This window comes from Podarcis bocagei, assembly GCF_964188305.1.
Source record: "Podarcis bocagei genome assembly, chromosome: 7".
NCBI lineage: Eukaryota > Metazoa > Chordata > Lepidosauria > Squamata > Lacertidae > Podarcis > Podarcis bocagei.
In genome coordinates this window covers 32,334,414-32,359,554 of record NC_138132.1, presented here as the reverse complement: position 1 = coordinate 32,359,554, position 25,141 = coordinate 32,334,414, and the positions used below count along the sequence as shown (strand labels likewise).

The 25,141-nt window shown below is 43.1% G+C and overlaps 1 protein-coding gene across 12 annotated transcripts in view; it reads right to left on the bottom strand.

The window, feature by feature from the left end:
- The window catches only part of CSMD2 (CUB and Sushi multiple domains 2), a 492,033-nt gene that overhangs the window by 184,080 nt on the left and 282,812 nt on the right, over positions 1-25,141 (bottom strand). For 11 of the 12 annotated variants that reach the window (XM_081199993.1, XM_081199989.1, XM_081199994.1 and 8 more), the window contains 2 exons: positions 17,808-17,911; positions 9,183-9,295 (listed from right to left, as the gene is read on the bottom strand). The exons of the other annotated variant lie outside the window; for it this stretch is intronic. In XM_081199993.1, the coding sequence (XP_081056119.1) occupies positions 9,183-9,295; positions 17,808-17,911 (217 nt within the window). The remainder of the gene's footprint in view (positions 1-9,182; positions 9,296-17,807; positions 17,912-25,141) is intronic. 12 annotated transcript variants of the gene reach the window in all.

The following is a 25,141-nucleotide window of genomic DNA, read 5'->3' as shown; positions in this document are numbered from 1 at the left end:
CCAGGTGGTAACAGTGGGAAGGAGTGCATCTGCATTTTGCTATAAGGAACATTTTAATTTTTAACATCACCACCATCCTGCAAAAAAAATAAAAAATGACTGAGAAAATGGGAACATAGAAAACTGCCTTATACCAAGCCAGACCAATGACCCATCTCTCTAGCTCAGTACTACACCAACACTGAGCAGCAGCTCTCCATGGTTTCAGGTAGGGGACTCTCCTAGCGCTGCTTGGATTTGCAGGGGACCGACCAGAGGACCTTTTGCATGCAAAGCAAATACTCTGTCATTGCAAGATGGCCCAGTTATGGTTGTGCTAAATTGCTTATGCAGCTCATCCCTCTTGAGGAACAATCCTCAGGATCTCTCACTCAGTTAAATTCTTGTCCTTTAAGGTAAATAAGACACAGGAGAACCTCCATGGCAGCTGTAGCAGAAAACAGAAAGACTGGTGTATTCAATTGATTCAGTGCTCTTTAAATACTGAGGAGGGGGGTTATATTTGTTTTCAAGAGTTGGCACAATAAAAGAATGGGGGGAAGGATGCTAACAAGAGCTTTTCTGATAGGTATTGGGGGTGGGAATACAGTAGAGACACTGCAGGAACCAAGGTTTTCATTTTCATTTCTTAAAAGGAATATATACATACTGCAAATGGGGGGGGGGGTGTCATGCGAATTTACAGTGAGAGGAAAGAAGGGCTGGGGGAGAACCATCCATGAATGCAGGTCTTCCCTGTTGTGCTTGCCAGAGAGATGGGCAGATGGGAAGGTGTCTGTATGTCCTTGCTGCAGCTAGGATGGCTATGCCAGAAGTGGAAGAGCTTGCATTAAAAAATGGATCAATGGGTGGATGATGAGTCAATGTGATGCAGTGGGATGTGTGTTGAGCTCGGCCTCAAGTTCCCACCTACTCCCCCATAATATTTAGCGGGTAGCATTGAGCAATAACTCTTTCTTTGCTGGTAGTGAGAGAAATGAAAAGACCCTTATGTACACTGCCCTGAGTTCCTGGACAAAAGCCAGGATACAAATGTGATAAATGAGTGGTGACTAAAAATTAAGGAGGGTGGTATTCTAAAGACAACAACAACAACAAATGGGTGAGGGAAAGTGAAAAATGAGCATAGTAGCTTCACGTGGTTGGAAGGGGAAGCTCTAGGGGGGAATGGCAGAGGCGTTGGCAAGCAAAACAAGCAGGGGCACAGCCCCTAGTAACCACATAATCTGTAACTGTAGTGAATTCAAGAACTTTGAGAATTTTGGAGCACAAATTGGCTTTACATGACCAAAGGATTGGAAAACATAACAGAATAGGTGAAAAGTATTTTTGTAAAAAAAAGAAAGAAACCCAACACACGCACACATGTGTGTGCGCACACACAGTTTTCCCCTCAGAGACTTGCTTATTTAAGTCTATTATTTATCCAATTACATTTCAATATGAAAATTCAGCTCCACTAAAGACTTTAATTAGCGGATTAAATAAGGTACTCGGCTACTATAATGAAGTCCAGCCGAGAGGGCCAATCTTAATAGATTATGAAAGAGGGAGTCAAGCTGACAAGCACCCCTCCCATACACCTCATGCTCACTGCTTTCTTCTCTTCCACCCACCTCCAGACAGGTGTGCTGGATAGTCATGTTACATTGGTATAAGATCAAGGTATTGTATTCAGGAGACTTTGTTAAGCAAGGTGCGATGAACTTGTGGTGGGTCTGTGTGCAAGCCACCCCAACACTTGAGAAATTCTGTTGTTCTCATAACGGGGGGGGGGGGGGGGGAGAGTTGTAAGCCACTTTGAGAAGCTACTGCAGGATAGCGGCTAGTTGCTAGGGAGACCCAGAGCTTGCTGGGTGACTTTGGAACATTTCTTATCATTCAGCTTAATCTACCTCACAGGTTTTTTGTGTGACAATGCTGTGGGGAGGAGAACCATATACACTGCCTTGAGCTCCTTGGAGGAAAGATGTAATATAAGTGTAATAAACACACTCAATTTATTGATAAAGCGGTGGGCTGTGGCTTTCAAAAACATATTAACAATTATACTAGTTTTGCTTCTCTTGAAATCCCACAAATGTGCCTGAACAGGAACATCCAGATTAAACTTGGAAGACGCTGCTTTAGGAAAACCTCAGTGGGGACTTAGGGCTGTGCCAACACCCCTTCCCTCCACATGTGATATGCTGCTAACCTTAGCAATACATTTTGCTTCCTCAGGTAGCTCACCCGAGCAGAAACCTACAAACTGCCTGAGGCAACTCCTACACTCTTATATGAACCACTTTTGTCACAGGTTCTCACACTGCGGTACCAGAGGAACACTGATACCGGTTCGCCCACACTGGGTGCCAAGCCGAGAGGGCCCTGCAGGGGGCGCTGCAACGGTGATGTAGAATGTAAGGCAAGAGGTGGCAGGAGGAAGGGCTGCCATTGAAAATTGAAAGCCCAAAGTCTGCCTTTCCTGAGATCCCATTTCACATCTATGTCTGACATCCTGGTGGTGTCACGAGGAGACTTTCTCTCCTTATCCTCAAAATGGAGGGGGGGGGGTAAACATCTTCAGAAGAAGAGTTTGGATTTGATATCCCGCTTTATCACTACCCAAAGGAGTCTCAAAGCGGCTAACATGCTCCTTTCCCTTCCTCCCCCACAATAAACACACTATGAGGTGAGTGGGGCTGAGAGACTTCAAAGAAGTGTGACTAGCCCAAGGCCACCCAGCAGCTGCATGTGGAGGAGCGGGGACGCGAACCCGGTTCACCAGATTACGAGACTACTGCTCTTAACCACTACACCACACTGGCTCCCATGCAGTGAGCCGAACTACTGACCAATCTTCAAAAGCATATTGCTTGTAATCCTTGCCTAGCTGGTGGTAAATTTGTGGATGGGGAGAGAGAAAAGGTTTCCACACATGTGGGAAATCTCCACACCTCATTGTGACTCAGGCATGACCTTGATCATGAGCCCCACTGCATGTGGATCTTTGTTTTTATTTCTAAAGCCACACACTGCTACAGTATAAAGATGGCCTGTTGTTGGGGCAATCATAGGTTCACATAACCTGCATCAGACTTTAGGTCAGTGAAAACCAGCTTGCTATGAATCTAGGAATCTGGAGTCACTGGTTTGAGTAAAATTGGTTGCAAGTTTTGCCTCAGGGTGAGCAGACTGTATTGCTCACCAACTGAGAGACACTCTGTAAGTTGAAAGATGATTCATGCCATTGTCAGGATATACAAGGCCGCTGTGAAATACGTAAAAATAAAATAATAAATATATAAAACCATCCTGCCTTCCCTGAGTTCAGTTCTCCACATTTCCATGACAGTTTTCCAAAGTCCTCATGAAAATTCAGCAGTATCTTAGTGCTAATTTCTCCTAATATACACTTCTTTGTTTTGTTTTCCTGATATATGAATTTTTTATGCACACTTGACTCTAGTAAATGAATTCTTGCCCCTATTACTTCGCTGGAGGATGGCATTGCAAAATTCAGAGAGGTGTGAATTTTAAAGAACGGCTGTGTTTCCGTTTGCTTATTGTTGTGAAAAGTGCAAATTAGGTAGGTTTGCCTTCAAACGTGAACTGAATTGAATGTTTCCCCAATCCTTAACCCACAGTAGGTGTAACAAATTGCTTTTTTGGCAATGGGAGATATTTAAATCTGAGGCCAACATTCTATTTTCTGGACAACAGTAAGCAATACTATTGCTGGATCAGTGTGTTTCCTCCACCACCACCCATTCCTCACCATTTTACCCTTGGATGTCTTTCTTCTCCTTTGCTACCTTATTATCAGGAATAAGATTAACACTTACATTTCCAGACTGGCGCTCCAGGATGGAGAACCTTGCCAGGATATATAGCTATTTAAGCATGCTACAGAAGCCAATATCTCCCCTTTCTCACAGATAATTTTTGGTGAGGTTCCCCCCACCCCCGTTTCCATCTAGGTTTAACAAGGATCCATTAGCTGTACTTTCTTTCAGACAAGCTGGCTGTAAAACTACATCCAGTTTGCAAGTATGTTGCACATAATTTCATCACCTAATTGGCAGCCCTCTAATTGCTGCTTTCCTCTACAAATTTCTCATTCTGTGCTCCAACTCAAAAACGCTTTCAAGGCAGGATGCATCACCACTACACTTCCCACTGCCTTGCACACAGCTGGTTCAATTAGCAGCAGGCTACCCCCAAGGGAAGGCTCCCAGCAGGTTACATGTGATGCTTTCTGTATTTTTGCTATTCACACTAGAGCTGAAGGAGGGGGCATGTTTCACAAACACGTTGTTCACTGCTGTGTGCCCTCCCCTTTTGCAGAACAGTGCAAAGCTGTTTGCAAGTAGAGTGGAAGATGTGTTGACTGGATATATGTATATATTTGGTCCAAGGGTTACATTCCCTCAAGGACATCCTCCAAGAGGCCTCATGTCAGCTGTGGGTGGAGGCAGAAGAGGTGGAATGATAGGCATGTGCAGTAAAACTAAGTTTTACTCAGCAGAGACCCATTGAAATTAATGAACATGACCAAGTTAGGTCTATTAATTTCAATGGGTCTATGTTGAGTAGAACTTAGTTGAATACCATCCTAAGTCTCTATCATTCATCCAGACAAGCAAGAGGCATTATCACAGTTCAGCCAGGCAAAATCATTCCAGGATAGTGCAGTGCAGGACCACAGGGGTGTGGAGCCTGGGAATGGAGGATGTAGGACTGGGAAGGCAGGTGGCGTGGGAAGAGTCATTCCAGGATAGTGCAGTGCAGGACCACAGGGGTGTGGAGCCTGGGAATGGAGGATGTAGGACTGGGAAGGGATGTGGCGTGGGAAGAGTCCCACAGGAAACATAGAGCCCTAGAGAGCCACATTTGGTTCCCAGACCGAAGGGTGGCCACACCTATGCTAAGACAACTGGGCTAACTCTCTTTCACCCAAATCCAGCCACACATAATTGACTCGTTTGAGCAGAATGTGGATGGACATTTGAATGGTCATCCCAAGGATGGTGTCTGCATCTTGATGTGCATCTCCAACCCCTAGCTAGTCCACATATAAATAAGTGCAAGCGGAGTTGGATGAGGCTGAAAGTCTTGAAGCTTGATGAAACAAGGAACACCAATATTGGTGATGAGACAGTGTGGATGTATTCTCCTTCCCCACATCTACACACGGGGCAAGGACAATGGGATAGACCTCATTTGCACTTAGCAGCATCAAAACTAATCTGATTGGCTGCATGGTATTTTTATCATTGTGATCAATATACGATCCCTGATTGCATGGTTTAGCATCATGTCTAGTTTTGGGCAAAGCCCTTTTAAGTCAGAACAATGAGGACTAACTGGAATTAGGTTCAGAGACTTGTTATCTGTTGCTGCCCCAGAGGACAAGACTAGATCTAGTGGTCTTAAATTAAGGGAGGGTAGATTTTGGTTGAGCGTTAGGCAGCATCTCTTCATGGTAAGGGCATTCCAGCAATGGGGCCAAGGGTGGATGGGCTTTCCCTTGCTGGAGGTAGTTGGAAACTTTCTGTAGTAAAAGGTTGGACTGCATGGACAACTCTATGGTTCTATGACCGACTGGATAGAATTCCTTGTGGAGTGGTTGCATCACAGCCACAGTCTTTGCAAACTATGAGCTGTATTCAACCAAGTTCTACTCAAGAGTAGTCCCATGTCAGTCATGTTCATTAATTTCAATGAGTCTTCTCTGAGTAGGATTAACACTGGCTACAATCTTATGACTACACACAAGCATGGAAAAGCACACAAAGCAGTGGAAGGATGATAAACATGTTTGTGCCCATCTGCACCTGAACAACAACTTTCAGAGCCAAAACGTAAACTCAAAACAATGCATAGCAACACTAATTCTTGTCCCCTCCTCCCAGGGTAGGAGGGATGTGTGATTTCTGAAGTCTCACAGCAAGATGAAAAACCCATTTATGTTTCAAGCTGTGCTATTTTGCAAATAATTCTACAGAAGTTGTTGGTCAACATGTTGTTTGTTTTGTTAGATTTGTGTGGGTGGAAAGGCTATGTCAATTATGTGTAGCATACTCTGACAGCCTAGTTGGTGATGGAATAAGCCCATATAAGTTGCAAAAACAACTTATTTTCTGATCTCCTAGAGGTGATTTTCTTACTCAGTACAGGAGCCAGTTGAGTGGCTATTTATACAGGATGTGGCATAGTACATGCTAGGCACATCTCCTGGTTCAAGGGCCTGAAGCCCTAGAGAACCACAGCCAGTCAGCATACTCAACACCAAGTTCAGTGCACCAATGGATTGACTCAGTAAAGGCAGCTTTTTATGTTCCTTATACTACTAGTAGCTCTCCAGGGTCTCTAATAGAAGATGCCAGGAAATCTGGAGATGCCAGGGGATGAACCTCCCTGAAAACTTCTGCATACACAGCATAGACATTACTAGTGAACTGAAGTCCCATCGCTCCCAACAACCTTTTCTGCTGTTTACACCAACTCTCAGCACACACACTCTCTGCCATTATGTTTTCTTTCAATTCTGCACAGAAAGTGGAGCCAGATACCTGGACCAGATTGTCAGCGGCAACAACAAGCAGCAGGCAGAAGGAACAGGTGATCACCCGAAATAGCAGGTCAAGATGACCTAGCCTATGCTCTGAGAAGCCGTCTCCTCTCCATTTACACAGTATCAGTTCTGAGCCTTGTATTTTGCTTTGTTAAACAAAGCAGGATACTTGGCATCCAAACAAACTAAAACAAACAAATGGACAACAACAACAACAGGCTGCCGTTTGGTCATTGGGGATGGAGGAATCTGAATATATATATATATATATATATATATATATATATATATATATATATATATATATATGAGTTTCTCATTTTTACACTCTTCAGTTTACCCTATTTCTGTAACAATTTTTGAACTTTTTTTAAAAAGGGGGGGATCTTCATAAAAATTCTTATGCATATTATCTTCATCAAAATATACATTTTGGTGCATATTCCTACATTTAGAGCTGGTCCTAAAATAGACAATACTGATTTAAATGGACCAACAGTATAATGAAGCTGCATAGGTTTGCATACTCAGCTATCAGTGGCTGCTAGCCACAATGTTTACATTCTGCTTCCACAGCTGGAGGCTGTATCCCGCTGGTACCAGCTGCTGGGTATCACAAGGGAGGAGAGTGCTATTGCACTAAGGTTCTGCTGACAAGCTTCCAATGTGCATCTGCTTATCCACTGTGAGAACAGGCTGCTGGAATAGACAGGGATTAGATAGGGTGCCTTTGACCTGGCTCTCCTTATGTTAGGGAGGTCTCAGAGCTCAGTGATAGAGTACACATTTTGCATTTATAAGGTCCTTGGTTCAATCCCTAAAGCCCATTTAAAGAAACTCAAGTAGCTAGGCTGGGGAAGACTTCTTCCCAATACTTTAGCCAGCTCCTACCACTCAGTAGACACATGATGGGAGATCAGTATTACCATGACAAAAGGGAAAGGAACAGAAGCAATTTTCTTATAAAGAAAAGAAAAACACAACCCAAAAATTGTAAGAAACTTTCCCTTATGAAATGTGGGATTGTGTGGCATAGTCCTCAGCAAACCTCCTGACAAGTTCTCTCTCAGTGGTTAATTGTTCCACGTTAAATTTTCTTTTGTCTTGCCTTGTTTCCCATTGTGCTAAGGAACATATTAGCATAGTCAAACACAAAGCCACTCTTTGATTTTTTAAATAGTCACTGAATACTAAAGTGTCACCCTGCAGGTGCCTTCCTTTGAATACCTCGTATACATTTGTATGCACTGGAAATCCCCCTTAAATTGTGTATTCTTAACACCCAGACACTCATTGAGGCCACTGGTTTTCACATGGTGAATGGAGACAGCTGTAGACTCCATTGGCAGTACTTCACCAAAAGAAACAGTGATAGCAGGAAGTTGCCCTGAAAAGTCACTCATCACTTTTCCATGAATGTGTGGTCTGACTCCCCATCTTTAGGAGATGTGGCCAAGAATTTGGAGGAAATATTGGAGAGGGAGAGGGATTTTCCCTCAGAACTAGCCCCAGACATTCCCACTGTCTTGAAACTCTACTGCAAGAGGAGCCTCTTTTGCCAGAACTTCTCTGGCCTTAGAAGCTCATGGTGCCTTCCTTAGATTCTTGCTCAGAAGCCCCAGCAGAAATCATTGTGCTACTGGATTTAGGCTACCAAAGCAGCCTAAACTCCATCACTTCAGAGGTGGGCCTAATCATCTGTGGAGCTCCAATTCCATTTAAGTCTTAGTCTAGTTTTGCTTGCTACTGAAGCAACATTTCAGCTCGTGTTTCACGGGGTGCTGTCCAAGGTGTTGCCTGCTTTTCTTGGAACATGATCTCTGCTTTGCATGATGTTGCCTGACTAGAACATGAACATAAGACTTGTACATACTTGTACCTAGCACCTTGCCCCATCTTGGGCTACATCCTCATCTAGCTGAAGCCACTGTCTGGAACACCACTACTGATGTGCCCCTGTAATGCTGAGGAGCATTTATTTGTTATATTTATATCCTGCCTTTTCTCCAAGCAGCTCAAAGTGGCATACAGTCATACCTTGGATCCCGAACGCCCTGGAACTCGGACATTTTGGCTCCCAAACGCTGCAAACCCAGAAGTGATTGTTCTGGTTTGTGAACGTTCTTTTGGAACCTGAACATCCAACGGGGCTTCTGCAGCTTCTGATTGGCTGTAGGAGCTTCCTGAAGCCAATCAGAAGCTGCAATTTGGTTTTCGAACATTTTGGAAGTCGAACGGACTTCTGGAATGGATTCCATTTGACTTTAAAGGTATGACCGTACTTATTTCTTCTCTTCTCATTTTATAATATTGAGTGTGTTCTAGCTTGCTCTTTTAATTCACACAGCATGATTGTGGGTCCCAATAGCCCTGGTTTCCACTGCAGGCAAGTCAATGGGGAAAAGGGACTCTGAAGGTGGAAAGTTTGGAAGCCACATATCTAGTTATTTAACTCTGAACTTCTAAGAATTGAGAAGAATATGCAGTACTTTTGCAAGAACTGCATAAAAGGTACAATTGTATGCACTGCCCTGTGTTATATTTGTAACCCTTGATTCACCTGGACAAGAAAACTTCAGGAAAGTTGCAGGAGGGGATTAATCAACATATTAACCTGGGTTACCTTCATATGTTGCTTTGAATCCCAGTAAGTTCCTCACACTGTCTGTCTGGAACAGAAGCCACATCTGATGTTGGGTGCTGACAATCAGATCAGGGACTGTTGTGCCTGTTAAACTGTCAACAAAGAAGACAAAGGAATGGTAATAGCAACAGTAACATCAACGGAAGGCAACAATTTAACTGAAATTTGGGGTGGGAGTTCGTCCTGAGGCAAAAAATAAAAATAAAATAAAAATGCAAGGAGCGAAGATTTTGCTAAGGCAACTGATTTGTCCTGACCACAGATTCCAGCAGACACAGAACCAGATGTTTCAGGGTCAATAGCTAAGGAGTCAGACCAAGTTCTTGAACCTCTGTTAAACCCAAGGCAGCAGCCTTCTGGAATAGATCCGACAGCACCAGCACCACAAATTCAGAGCCCCTGGGGCTGAGAAATGGAGTGCTTCCTGAGCTACCTCACAGTCCAAAGGTACAGAAAATGCACCAGGAGACCAGGGATTGCAGAAGAGGTTCTCATCTGCAGGCCAGAGTGTAAACCCTTTAAGGATTGTAGTACTCAAGAAGGGGGTGGAACCTAGAAGAGATGGACTAGAGGCTCAGGCTAAAAAAGCCTCAGTTCACCTTTAGCCTTCAGTGGAGCAAGTTGTTCAATCTGTTGTGCTGCAGCACCTGAACTACATCGCTGTCCGCCTCTGTTGGGCTCCCTTTCAAGACCAGGATAGGACACAGTTGGGGATGAGGGAGGATGATCTAGCTGGATTTTATGTAGTAAGGTTGGCTCAGTTGCCAGAGATTTTCAGTAAAAGCAAGCTGCGTCCCTTCTCCTTAGTGTGCATCTATGAATTGTGTAGCCAACTCATGAACAAGCAGGGCCACCAAACTTGCTGCTATACACCACTCACACACTGCTGTGTACAATATGACAGTAGGAACAGGAATGTATGGGTGCTTCCTAACTGCCCTGCCCCTAATCTGTTGAGTCAAAAAAGGCTGTATGGTTTGTGGCAGTGTAGCATGGCAATACAGCAGCAGAACCTGGGGAGATTCTTATCACATCCACTTCCCCACATTGTCTTGCCCCTAAACTTGCCCCCATTTCCACTGGCCTCATCCAAGTAACAGAACTCTCAAAATTGAGTGTTGACAACCCAATGCTTTTCACTGTCTTTTTAGAGGGCAGAATATAATTTCCTTACCAAAGATGGCCTGCATCAATATTTTCTGAAGGTACAGATCATAGTCAACATGGGGAATGTAACCCAATGTAACATTAAGTTAAAATAATACTCAAACCAAACCCACCAGCACCAACTGCCTCTAAGGCTTCACTCCTAACTCCTCTACTCACTTAATAATAAGCCCCGTTGAATTCAATAGGATTTACTTCTGAGTGGACAAAATTAGGATTGTGCTGTAAATCCTTAGTCTAAAATACAGGCATCATATCAAGTATCTTAAACTCTGCTGTCCCTCATTTCTGTGCAAGTCTGTGCCTACAAATACCCTGAAATCAATCCCTGTCAATTTGGTCATTCCAGATAAATGTTATGGCATAATTCTCCCAAAGACAAACCAGTGTTGACATCAAAAGAAGAACTCTTAAACATTTGGGATCTTCACTGTTGTGGGAATGAGGGACCTCAAACAGATGTATTTCCTAGCTCAGTCAGGACCAAAGACCCAGGAATGTGGCTATGCTGCATGATTCCACGTCAATGGATCCACCAAGGAGCAACGAAGTCCCAAGGAGTTCACAGAATCATAAATCAAGGGATCATCATCCAATCCCTAGCTTCAAGGTTAGGCTGACTCATTCCAGATTAACTAACCTGACACAACAAGATAAAGGATAAGCAGACTCCAGACTAAACCCTGCAAAATGAGGGCTGAGGGGAAGACACTATAGTATGACACTAGACCTGAGGTGGGAACTAGATGTGTGACTGTTTGCCCTTGCTTAACTGAACATTTAAAAAAAGCTGTGGAGTAGATTTGGAGCGTTGTGTGTTAGGGGGTTTAAATTCTTTGTCCCCACATGAAATCCTCCCCCTTGCACCTGTTATTTGCAATGAGAAGAAAATACTCATGGCACCATATATAGATGCATTTGTCCCTTGTCAAAATGACAGTGTCTATGCTGGGAGACGAAAGGTTAAATCCCTTTCACCACGTGACATGGTCCTGATCCATTGCTGGGTTTTCTTTTCGAGGGGTGGGTGGGTTTAAAAGAGCCACACAAGGCAAACTACATGAGAAACACCACATCATCAGCTCTGATACTGTCTCCAAGTTTTTCTCCCCCCCCCCTTTTTGTAGAGTGGATGGATAACTCAGTTGTTTAGCAACAGCAACAACTAGACTGAGTCAGAAATCTCTTTTGACCTTCTGTAAAAACCCGCAGATCTCAATCTGTTTACCGTTAACCTAGATTAGAATGCCCCACAAGCAGGAAACACAAGAAAAGATTACCCATCATGGTAAGGGATTGGGTTCATGCCCTTGGAATTCCATAGCATCCATTCCTCAGGGAAGCTCTTGCAGTTATAACACAGGGAAGTTTAGGTGGTTAGTGAAAATCTCTGTCTCCCGCCAGGTTTATGGGGAAGCAGATTTGAACCAATTACGTTGCTGCTATCTTGATTGATAATAGTCTGGTTGTTGTTGCACTCCTGTGGATTTTGTAATATATTATTTTGATGTTGTTTTTATGATAGTCTTGTGATTGCTTGATGGTTGTTTTATTGATTTCAATGCTTTTATATTTGTAGGGTTGGTTTATTGTTCCTTTGGTTTCTTTTACTGGCTCCTGTGCATTGAATTGTGGAAAAGCAGCCTAAACTTCTTTAGAAAAGTAAAGAGAAGGAAAATCTCTCCAATCAATTCAAGCAAAAGTCCCACACTATGTGCGAGACAAACAGCAGGTGCAAGTAAGGCAAGTGTGGAGCAGTTGACAAAGCCTCAGGTTTGGACTGAGGTGACTCACGTTTAAATTCCCCAACCCAAAGCACACTGGATAACCTTTGGGCCAGTCACTGTAGCCTGGTCCCAGTTTAGATCCTAAAGGTACATGAAGCCATCACCTTGATGAAGCTAAGCAGGTCTGGGTCTGGTTACTGCCTGGAGGGGAGGGCACCTGGGAATGAGCCAGTGATGCATGCTAGCATACCTGGGAACTCGCCTTGATGCATTCGCTCTGCCTCCATGGCTGAAGACAATAATGCTTCCAAATACCAGTTTAAGGAAACCACGAGGAAGGGATTAGTAGTCTTGTGCTTGGGTCTTGTTTGCAGATTTCCGATAGGCCACCATGAGAACAGGATGTTGGACTAGAGGGGCCACTGGCCTGATCCAGCAGGCTCTTCTGATGTTCTAACATCCAATCCTGGTACAGTTTTCAGACCTCCAGACCAAAAACATTTCTGCCTTATCAAGACAGCTTCAGACTGTCAATATCCCAGTTACTGCCTGAAACAGTTCGCTGTTAATTCTACTGACCCCTGTACTGCACATTTCGACCAGCAAATGAACAACTCCATGTACAGCTCACAGTTCCCAATCTTTTTTATTTTTCCATGCCTCACCCCTGGGCTGTTGTCAGCAAAACCCCAGCCCTTGCTTCTATCCTTTCACTGGGAACTTCTACTTGGAAAGCCTTTCCAGAATTAACCTGAAGTCTTTTGAATGGCTATTTCATCTTGCCCTCAATCTGAAGCAGGGGCCCGACTATGCTGCTACAGAACAACAGGGTCCAGATTCTTCTAGTCTCTCTCCCAGCAAAAGCACATACATGTCCCAAGAGGTGCTGGACTCACAGTGGAGCATGGGCCCCTTACAGTGCTTGCCTGCTCTTGCACAACAATTGTCAAAAGAAAGATGAGGTGCAGGACCACTGAGGAAGTTATTCCTGGCCAGTATGAAATACTCCAATATGAAAGTCCAGGAGGATTTGCTCTGCAACTTCCCTGGACACTTTTCTAACAAGAGCTTCTCACCGCATTTAGAAAATGTTGTTTTGTGAAGAAAGCCCCTGAACTCACTTCAGCTTCTGACTTAGGTATCGAAAGGGAAGAGAGAGTGTCTCTAGCACAATCAGACTCATAGGAACCCAGGGAGCTAAACAACTCCAAGTCAGAGCCACTTGGCTCCATAGTGTTCACTACTAGTTTCAGAAAGTGAGTCTGTTCCAGCTCTACCAGGGATACCAGGGGTCGAACCTGGGACTTTTTGCATGAAAGCACGTGTTCTGTTACTGAGCTACACCACTTCTCAAGATTGTGAGACCTTTCAGTCAGGGTCCTCTTTCCCACCTTCTTATATTGTAATTTCTGGGTATTATGACTCTGCTGTAAAAACAATCTCTTGTCTTAAAGCAACTTATCATATTGACCTTGGCATGGCTGTGAGGTTCTTTCTGGTGAGAGGAGGCCATAGGTTTGGAAGGTAAATTCAGACCTGACTAAGAAGAATTTTTTTTTTGGGGGGGGGGGGTAGAGTGGCCTGTACCATTTCAATGCAGAACTGTACTTTTTAATTATACCCTAGTAAAAACTCCCTGCAAGCAAAAAACAAAAAACAAAAAAAACAAAACAAAACGCGACACCATGAGGAGAAAGGTCCCAACCTGTGCTAGGCTTCTATTGGCAGGGAAGGGTTTTCCGGTTTGTTTTTTATACAATCATATTGGGTGAACTGATCTCCCTCTCACTCTACCACCTGAGGACGACCATCTCATTCTGTTGCATGTGAAGATTCAGTCACAGCAACCAGTAAATGGCTCAAGACAACCTGAAAGATGATGTAGCTGAACCAACCTGAATTTCTTTCTTGTTTTAAATGGAGGAAAGCAACTCTGAGATAAATCCTCTGAATCTTGTTTGTGTAAACAATCTAGTAGCCAGTGTAAAATATTAACAGTGGGGCAACAGTTAAAAAGTGTGTCCAAAACCAGAGTCCAGAACTCAGGCTTTGTTTGAGCCAAGATTCCCCAGGAACCTGTGACTCAGACCTGGAGTTTCTGAAGGAATAACATAGAAGAAGGGGGAGGATAATTTCCTCTTCTTTGTCCATTTATTGTTTCAGAATATCACTTTGCCCTGAAATCTGATCTACACGAGGAGAATATTTTGACGGTACAAATGAACCCATCAAGATTGCTTTTCAATGCTGAAAGTGGTGGAAATTTGTGGATATTCTAATTCGATAATTAATCTTATGCATTTTACTGACACGTGCATATGCTCAAGTGTATTGGTAAGGCACCTGATAAGAAAAACAATATTCATATTATTGTATATATCTAGAGAGAGAGAAGGTCAGGATTTTATTCTATTTATTTACTAGCACTTTTGTACCTGGCAACACTCAGGAATTCTAATAAACCCCAAAATCATTGCAGATTTGAAGTCATGGCAGTTTTGCAAGGTTCAGTACTCTACTTATTCAAAATGGCATCCACAGGAAACCATGCTCGATCTCAGGAATCATCATGCAAATTTTGGTTACAATATCTTAAGAGATGTCCAAATGCATAACGAAGAGACAGTCAAACCACTTTCCAAGTTATATAGAAGATTTAATAAAGATTTTAAAATGTGCACATGGCAGGAATGAAAGCAGGGTGGGAAGAGAAGATGCAAAAGGAGCGAAAAGTGGTAGTGAATATTGCATACAAAGCGCTTCGTATAAAATTCAGTAATCGACTTTTTACAGGACAACAGAGGCTCTTAACAAATTTAATAGAACTTAATTTGCTTTGGGTTGCCTTGGGCAAGATAAAGCGACTAACAAATCTTAATAATAATAATAATAATAATAATAATAATAATAATAATAGCCTGCTAGATCAGGCCAATGACCCATCTAGCCCAGCATCTGTTCTCACAGATATGCTCTAAGGGCCACATGTTATGGAACTGAAGAAATCTATGAGATGGACCTTCTAGTTTGGTACATCAGAAGTACCCTGGTGGGTGGGTCAGAGCAATCTAGTCCACCATCACACTTCCCATACTGCCCAAATGGATGCCTTTAGGAAACCCATATGCAGGACCTGAAAACAACCGCCCTCTCCCATGATTGTTCTTCAGCAACTTGTAATACGGAGGCATGGTGGTGCCTCTGAATCTGGAGGGAACATTTATTCATCATGGCTAGTAGCCACTGATGACTAATCATGCATCCTCTTTTCAGTAGCAAATTCCACTAGTTGATAGCTGACTGTGAAGGACTACTTGTCCTGAATGCTGTCCACTTGCTCCACTTTTGATTCACAGCAGCTGGTATTCAGAGGCATACTACCTCCAGCATTGAAAGAAGTACATGGCCATTATCGCTTGTTGCCTTATGCTCCATGAATTTGCCTAATTCCCTTTTAAATGCATCTGAATTGGTGGCCATCACTGCATCTTGCAGTACTTCTGGTTGCCCTTTCCTGCACCTTTTTCAGCTCTCTAATTTCCTACGGGGAAATGTAAATGGCATGAAAGCTGTCATTTCCTCTGGAGTACCATGATAACTCGACACCTTCAGTGCACTTAGCTAAATCATCTGTTTGCACAGTGTCTGTCTTGACACTTCCAAGTTACAGTGGAATCTCTTCATTTGTCCAAACTTAATTCCCAGCAGAAATTTTGCTGCAGGGTCATCTGAACTGGAACTAGTTAACCTGTTGGAAGAAGGAAAATATTTCCCTCTCCCAGATTCTGTGTGTCTTGTCCCCATGCTTCTCTCAATGCATAATTCATCCGTCCATCTGTCCACCCATCTTCAAATAAAGACCAAGTCTGCTTACTCCTTTGTGCTGAGAGTGAAATCAGTAATGGCATTAGCTTCCCCCATAATTCAGTGCTGGCACAATCTAATGCACTTGTTTTCCCAGGCAGTTAGTGTAATGTGGTTTGAATGATCACTTACTAAATGCATTTATAGCCTCAAGGTCAACTTGAGCTTCTGTTTAGCAGAAGAGGACTGGGGAACACTATGGGGGTGACCTCCTTTCCTTGACAATCGCTCTAACTTTTCCATAAGCACCAAGAGGAATTCAACGTGACTGGTAGAAACAGGAACTCTGTGAAAAGGCTTATTTGATTTCTATCCTCCACTTAAGTGTAGAAAGTTCTTTAAACTGTCTGTTGTTCCAAGCACAGCTTTGTTTTATTTGTTATAGTTTTGCATACTTTAGAACTTGAATTGCTTTTATTGCTTAGAGTTATGTTAAGCCACATAGATCAAAGGATGAAACGGGATCCAAATAACTAGACGCAAAACCTTTGATGAGCAATTTGCAATTGGGAGCTGGGGAAAACTCTTTTACAGCTCCAAATATGGCCAAGATGTTTTTTGGAAAATGCCCTGTGTTTCCTCAGTATTGATTGGTGAAGTGTGTTCAATTTGACATAATTTGTGCCAGTGTTTCCCCTCCTTTTAGAAGTGGCAGCCAATGAAGCTTAAGGGGAGAAGAAAATGGGAACTTGATGATGTCAGAACAGACTTCTTTTCATCAACACATTACCAGGGACATACTGTTCAGCAGCATTCCTGCTTTTCCATGTAATATGGAATTTGGATTCAATACCCTAAAATGTTCAGTACTACCCCATCCATTGAGGGTGCTATATTTGGGGTGGGTGAGTGGGGGAATCCATTTTGCCTTGTCTCTAGCTGCAATCACTCACAATTATATCAAAACATTTCCATAACAACCCATGCCACCAAATCCTACACATGTACTAGCTACCCCAGTGGCTACATTAACTAGTCCAATAGCTGCATTCGGAAAATGACAACTGAATAGCTCCAAACCTGAACCACCGAATGTCTCTCCAATTCCTTTCAACCCTTCCTCAGAACCCACTTCAGAACTTGATGGTGGGGGTGGGGAGGGAAGACTGCCACTGTTGACTCTGATTTGCCTCCAACCCATGGCACACCAAATGCAGCATACAGCTTGATAAATGGCTGCCCACTTCCCTTTCTACCCTGTACCACCAGCTGTGTAAATGGAAGAAGCCACCATCTTCATATTTCTTCTTGGTTCTCTCAATCCAAAGTATGTAGCCATGGACACTGCTCTGCTATTTCCCCAAGACAGACATTTCAAACACTATGAATGCCCCACATACTGCTAGCCAGTGTAGGCAATGCTGAAATAGATGGATCAAGTATAAGGCAGCTTCCTATGTATACAGGCTTTCAATATACTGAAAATTAATAGGTGATACAGAACAGGCAGCCACCCAGAGTCATTGGTGTGGGTCTCTGGAGAGACCTGTGGCATCTCAGCAGAGGAAGTGGTTACAGAGCTGAGGCAGAAGAATTGGTGTAAGCTACCATTTCTGCAAAACAAATAACTTCTTGCTGTAGAGAACAAGCTCTTTAATCTAGGTCCGTTATCACTACCTGCCTGAGACCCTTGCCACAATCCAACACCAGCAACTCTCTCCCAACAGAGTAACCATTCCAGTAACACACATTTGCTTCTCTGTTGCAGGCCACCCCAGCAAATTATTTAGTAAACAAAAGTGAGCATGTGCTTTCTGCCAAAGAAGTCTAAACTGCCTACAGTGATGAATACATGAACACTCAAGCAAAAACCCAAGCAGAATTACATGAAGAAAAGCCTACTTACACATAGAGCACACTCTTCTGGTCTCCGACCTGACCACCGTCCCCCACAGTTAGCGTATCATAACCTCTCTCCAAGTCGAATTCTTCAAAGTTGAGTTTGATGACCTACCAAAGACACATGGTGTTAGAACAAATGGTTGAAATGTCAGGGAGGAACCAGGTTAACAGAAGGAGTGGATCGAACAAACTGGGGCTAATATGGAGTAGTGACTAGCGTGCTGAGTTGGTGTCCGTTATACCAAGGTTCCTATTCCCACTGAGCCATAAAAGAAACTGAGTGGGCCTTGGAAAGCAACAATCTTACAGTCTGACCCACTTCTAAAGGTTGTTGCAACACTGAACATCTGGGGTAACAGCCAGATGCAATGAATGATCAGGAAGCCAACTTCAGTGATTCTACCCCCGACTATATTCAAGCTGTGCAATCATCTAAATCAGCCATATCGCTCACAGTTACGTCAAGAGCATCAGCATGGTGTAGTGCTTACAGCATCATATGAAGACTGGGTTCAATTTACTACTCAATCATAAAACTTACTGAGTAACCATGGGCCAATCAGCCTAACTTACCTCACAGCATTGTTGTGAGGAAAAATGCTGCCCTGGGCTCCTTGAAGAAAGGATGAGATTGCTCCCCTTAAAAGCAATATCAGTGCTTGTGGGTCAACAGAAAAGGGAGCCTAAATTAAGCCACTGGGAAAGAAGGTGAGAGATGAGTATCCCCCAAGGATGTAGAACTAGAAAAAATATTTTTTTAAAAAAGGAGGCAGCTCCCCACTCCATAAAGCCCTTTGAAGACAGAGCATACTCAGTGCACACTTAGGAAGGCTGAATGTCAAGTGGGGGGGGGCTGAGAGAGGAGGAGAATGAATTTGCTTGCATCCATGTCAGTTTTTCAGGGGAAGCCAGTTCTTGTTGAGCTACACCTCTCATAATCTGTGACCATTGGCCATTCTGGCTTAGGCTGATGGGAGCTGCAAATCTGTACAGTACCAGGCTGTCTAACATTCCCTAGATCTTGGGAAATGACAGTGCTTGTTTGAAAATACTGCGGCTTTGGTACAGCTGACCAAAAAATAGCATCGATGACTGCTTGAAGCAAGTGTAAATCAGTGAATCCAAACAGGGTATTCTGGCAGCAGGGACTAGGCACCTTAATCTCTGCACTATCTGGGAAGCTCTCAGGTAGGCTGGAATCAACCTTGTTGCTCTGCATGCCACAACCCTACAGCCCAGGAGAGATCATGACACCAAGTCGGAGGCTGCAGTGCTTTGAGCTAAAGAACCAGATTTGGTCCCTGGTTCCGAGCCTGATGCTGATGATTAGGGGACCACTGAACCTGAGGTTGGGTAGCAAAAATCCATAGAACCAGCTCCCACATCACCAAGGAATGAAGAACTGGGACCAGGACTCTCACAGACACATTCCCTGGGTCTAAGGAGCTAAGTGCCTCCCACAGTATCTTGCCAGTCCAGTGGTGGAGGAAGAGCACATCAGGAGGGAGGCCACGGAGCAGAAGTTCCTTTCTTCAGGTCAGAGGGCTGGCCCTTAAGAGACCCTAGAATAGGACAAAACCTAGGAAATGTGGGCTGGAGGCAGCGGTTCAAGAGGGGCCAGTTCACTTCTAACCCTTGAAGTAAGTAGCTCATTAGGAGCTCTCCTTCGTTCTGACTTGACACCTGACTTGCCATGCTCCATAAGTGCCTCTGCAAGACCAAAATAGGACACCGCAGGCCCTATTGGGTCACATGATATACAGAGTCCAGTTGGGTGACATGATATACAGAGCCAACTGGCTATTTTTAACTGCTGTGTTAAACTTTGTTCCCCAGCCTGACCAAGTTGTTGGATGAAGCAGCTGTGCTGGCTAGTCCTGTGCCCTTGCTGCATTTTCAAAACTGACCTTAATTACACACTTGCCCCTGGTTCCTCAGAACTTTGATTTAAAGAAGAGAGAAATAAAAATAAGTTTTTAAAAGTGGGAGAAATATGTTTGTGTCTTTTTGGTGAACACTCACCACAGGATGTTCTTCAAAGTATCTGACTGTATTTATGGGAATAAGAAAAGTATCATGCAATAGGCACTGTCTAAATCAACCTTCTCCAACCTGATGACCTCCACATCCTGCTGGACTCCAACTCCCATCAGCCCCCAGTCAACATGCCCAATGCTTAGAGATAATGGGAATTGTAGTTCAACACAACTTGAGGGAGGGTACAAGGTTGGGGAAAGCTGGTTTATTGGTTTTTGTTGCTGTTGTTGTCTTTATTCAGGATCTTACACTCTTTTCAAAGTGAAGGTAAAAGTGTTTGCATTTGTACATGGGTGGAAAAGAGCACAATCCTTCTCAAAGATGGCTGTAGCCCATTCATGCGTTTGGTTCATATAGGTACCACACATGCAAGGGGAAAGTGTCATAGGGTCACACCAGCAAGCCACACACTTTACATGCTAGTCATGCCACTGAATGGTCATGCATTCAGTGTGAATGTCAAAGGCTCCTATTGCATGAGACCCCTCCCACAGTGCTGCCAAACACAAGGGCATGGCTGGCACTCATGTCAACCTGCAGGGGGCACAGGGAGTGGGCACATTCTGCCCCCTCACAAGGAAGAACAGAGTGAGGGAAGCAGGCAAAGAAAACACCAGGGCCTGCTTTAGCTGACCCCCACCTGGGGAAAACTGTACATTATATTTTATTTACTGTAGTGTTTTAAAATTGTCAAGCGCCTTGGGTTCCTTGGTAGAAAGGTGGTATATAAATGCAGCAAACACATAATTACATACAATTCCACTCCCTGCTTTATGCATTTGGCCCCCAAGAGGCTTTGTCAAATTCTTTTTACTATTCTCCCTACACTACGTTGCATTAAACCTCCACCTAGTATGAACCTGTACTAAAAAAAATATTATTAAAAACCATGTAATGATTGAATAATGTAATTAATGCAAAGAACAAAGAGTTGTTAAGTGGCACACATCATTAGTTAAAGCAGCCATTCAAGTAAACTACATTTTAACAAGTCTGACCCTAATTAAATAGCTAATTACATTGTAGTACACTGTGGACCATAACCTTGTTGCAGAGACACAAGTTTCTGGAGTCCAAGAATTATTTATGTATTCTTTCCTCCCCCTACCTTTCCACTCTCTTCTTTGCCCTAGTTTCGCTTTTGCTCTTAGTTAAAAACTGAAAATTATTTAATGAGTCATTAAATAACAAGAGACCTCCTAGAAAATATAGATAAATGGATGGTATAAAGCCCACCTTTCAAAAGTCACTGAAAACAAGTAGCAAAAAAACATGAGATGTAGTGAGATCTGCTGAGCAGTTTTCAATGGGCCCAGCTATTAAGGCTTGTCAATAGTCATTATGGGTCACTTTACTTCAGGCTGGCTATTGACAACCAAGGATCAGATTTCAGCTTAACAGATCTGCTGGTGTGTGTGACCATGCATGTGCATATCCTTACAATTCCATATCTAGGAATATTTCCACAAACTACAATCTGCTAGGGCCAAGTGACCCTCCAGATAGTGCTGGAATCCAGCACCTATCAACCAAAATCAGTATGGCCAATGGGCAGTGATGATAGGAGTTGGAGTCCTACAACATCTGGAAGGTCAAAGGTTCCCCACTCCTGTTTTAGGGCTACACAATTTGCTAGCCTTTGAACACAGGAGGTAGCTTACATGGAGTTAGACCACTGGTCTTTGTCTGACCATTGTTCGGTGGCTCTCCCAAGGTCTCAGGTGGAGAGAAGATTCCCAGCACCAACCACTTGGGGTTATTCTAACTAGAGATATTCAGAATTGAACCTGGGACATTTTATATACAATGCATTCCTATTAATGAGTTGTCATCAACATTTTTACTGTCTCAAGGTATATCTGTGTATCTGACTGCAAGAGAGGGTGATTATAACACTTAACATTAAAAATTTTAGTCCAGTAATGTAACCCATCAGAAGAAATGCCCAAGGTCTCCATGTGGGAGATTTCTCTCTAGATCACCCTGCCACCCACATCTTCAACACACACACAATTTGCTTTTCTGACACACTCTAAACTCGTTCAGCTGTATTTCTGCAATTGCTGCAGATTCTGGTGACAGCACTCAAATGCTAAAAGGAATTGATTTGTTTTCTACCTTCTCTCTCTCTCTTCCCCCTCATGCGCCTGACAAGAGAAGCCCACAGGACTGTAAGGAATATCCTCAGCTATTTAAACACAGGGAAGATATCAGTCATCAGTTGTGGAACAACTTCTCATACTAATAGCAACAAGCTGAGTGGTAACAAGTGAGCATAGCTGCACTTTTTCAAAATCCATCAATACAAGTTCTGGCCAGTCATCTGATTCTCAGGAACAAGGACAGTGAGGATTAGGGGAAGGCCTTGGAACACATCCAGGGAAAAGTTTCCTGTGCTGTCTGCTAGTTGTCAGGAAAGCCAAAGGGTCCTAACAAAAGATGACTGCATTTTCTCCTTGTAATCCTTCATGTTCCTTACATGGGGTACAACTCTCCACACATCACACTTCATACTAAACTAGAGGTGAGGAACTTGTGGCCATCCAGATGTCGCTGGACTCCCATCAGCCAGCAAGGTCAAAGATGGGACTTGTAGTCCACTAACATCTGGAGGGCTACAGCCCTACAGCCCCCACCCGACATTAAACATACAGTATGACAAAAGTCAATGGAGAGGGTCTTTCCATTCATCTGCCTGGCCCAACTGTCATCTGGACCATTCTCCCTCTTGGATCAACAGCAGCCAGCCACGCAAGAAAAGAGCTCTTTCCTTGGTCTGCTTGGACAGGCTATCCCTCAATGAGGGCTTATTCTAACTTACCATTTGTCCTGTTCTTTCCAGGCACAGGTTCTTACTTTAAAACTCCATGTCAGAGTGCTTGAGTGTTTTTTAGCTTAATCTACTGTAGTGGCAGGGACACGGGTGGCACTGTAGGTTAAACCACAGAGCCTAGGAGTTGCCAATCAGAAGGTCGGCGGTTCAAATCCCTGCGACGGGGTGAGCTCCTGTTGCTTGGTCCTTGCTCCTGCCAACCTAGCAGTTCAAAAGCACATCAAAGTGCAAGTAGATCAATAGGTACTGCTCTGGTGGGAAGGTAAACGGTGTTTCCGTGCGCGGCTTTGGTTCGCCAGAAGCGGCTTAGTCATGCTGGCCACATGACCCAGAAGCTGTACAGTGGCTCCCTTGGCCAATAAAGCGAGATGAGCACCGCAACCCCAAAGTCGGTCACGACTGGACCTAATGGTCAGGAGTCTACCTTTACTGTAGTGGCAGTAGCAATGCCCCTGAAACCTGCGGGTGGCCAGTGACTGGATCTTTCTCTCTCTCTTGAAAAGTGGGTCCTGTAAATGCTCAATATCCCCCCCCCCTCTCTCTGGGGCCTGTATATGCTCTCTCTCCCTCTTTCTCTCACCCACACCAGAACTGGAGAAAAAGCACTCAACCTTTCTGCAACCACTCTGCTAGAACAAAAAGAGATGCCCAAGTTCAACAAGTTCTGAATGTGGAGGGAGATATAAACACAAGGGAGCAGAGGCTACTTCAGAGATAGGGGTAGGGGAACCAGGGATACTCCAAACATTCTTTATTAAACCCTTTAGCAGTCTGGTGTTCTCCAGATATTTTCAGCTACAACTCTCATCATCAAAACCAACACAGCTGTATTTGTTGGGGCTGATGGGAGTTGTAGTCCAAAACATCTGAAGAGCACCAGCTTCATGAATACTACTTTATTTTTTTAAAATAGTATTTATTAAAGTTTTAAGTTTACAAAAAGACAAAAGAAAAAACACCAAATTAAACAATAACAAAACCAATACATCACAATAAAAAACAGAAAAATAAAAACAATTAAAAACAAAGGAAAAAAGAAAAAAGAAGAAAAAACAAATCGAACCTTCCCATAAGTTATCTTTCATTTGCTTGTTTCCCTGACCTCCTCACACCTCCCTTTTTTGTATTCTAAGTCAATTATCCATTTCAGCAAATCCTTTCCCTCTCTTCAAAATTTTTATCCTGAAAATATATCTTGATCTTGATATAAGTTTACTTTCCCTCTTTTCACCAATTAACAGTCTATTTTCCTTAAATCTTTGATACATTTTTGCTAAAATCACCTAGATTCATTCCAACATCATTCTAACATTCATTAATTTTATAATGTTTCTGTAAATAGTCTTTAAATTTCTTCCAATCTTCCTCCACCGACTCTTCTCCCTGGTCTCGGATTCTGCCCGTCATTTCCGCCAGTTCCATATAGTCTATCACCTTCATCTGGCCATTCTTCCAGAGTGGGTAGATCTTGTGTCTTCCAATACTTTGCAATAAGTATTCTTGCTGCTGTTGTGGCGTACATAAAGAAAGTTCTGTCCTTCTTTGGCACCAATTGGCCGACCATGCCCAGGAGAAAGGCCTCTGGTTTCTTCAGAAAGGTATATTTAAATACCTTTTTCATTTCATTATAGATCATCTCCCAGAAAGCCTTAATCCTTGGGCATGTCCACCAAAGGTGAAAGAATGTACCTTCCATCTCTTTACATTTCCAGCATTTATTATCGGGCAAGTGATAAATTTTCGCAAGCTTGACTGGTGTCATGTACCACCTGTATATCATTTTCATTATATTCTCTCTTAAGGCATTACATGCCGTGAACTTCATACCTGTGGTCCATAACTGTTCCCAGTCAGCCATCATAATGTTATGTCCGAAATCTTGTGCCCATTTAATCATAACAGATTTTACCGTTTCATCCTGAGTATTCCATTTCAACAGCAAATTATACATTCTTGACAGATTCTTAGTTTTGGAGTCTAACAGTTCTGTTTCCAATTTTGATTTTTCCACCTGGAAGCCAATTTTTTAATCCAAATTATATGCCTCCATTATCTGATAATAATGAAGCCAGTCTCGCACTTTATTTTTTAATTTTTCAAAACTCTGCAGTTTTAATCTGTTTCCCTCTTGTTCCAAAATTTCGCAATATTTCGGCCATTTAGCCTCCATATCGAGCTTTTTCTGAGCCTTCGCTTCCATTGGTGACAACCACCTTGGGGTTTTATTCTCAAGCAAATCCTTGTATCTTATCCAAACATTAAACAGTGCTTTTCTGACAATATGGTTTTTAAATGCTTTATGTGCTTTGACCTTATCATACCACAGATATGCATGCCACCCAAAGACATTATTAAAGCCTTCTAAGTCCAACACATCAGTGTTCTCAAGAAGCATCCATTCTCTCAGCCCATGAATACTACTTTATAACCCTGCCTTGATCTAATAACTACTACAATCCTGGAGCTGA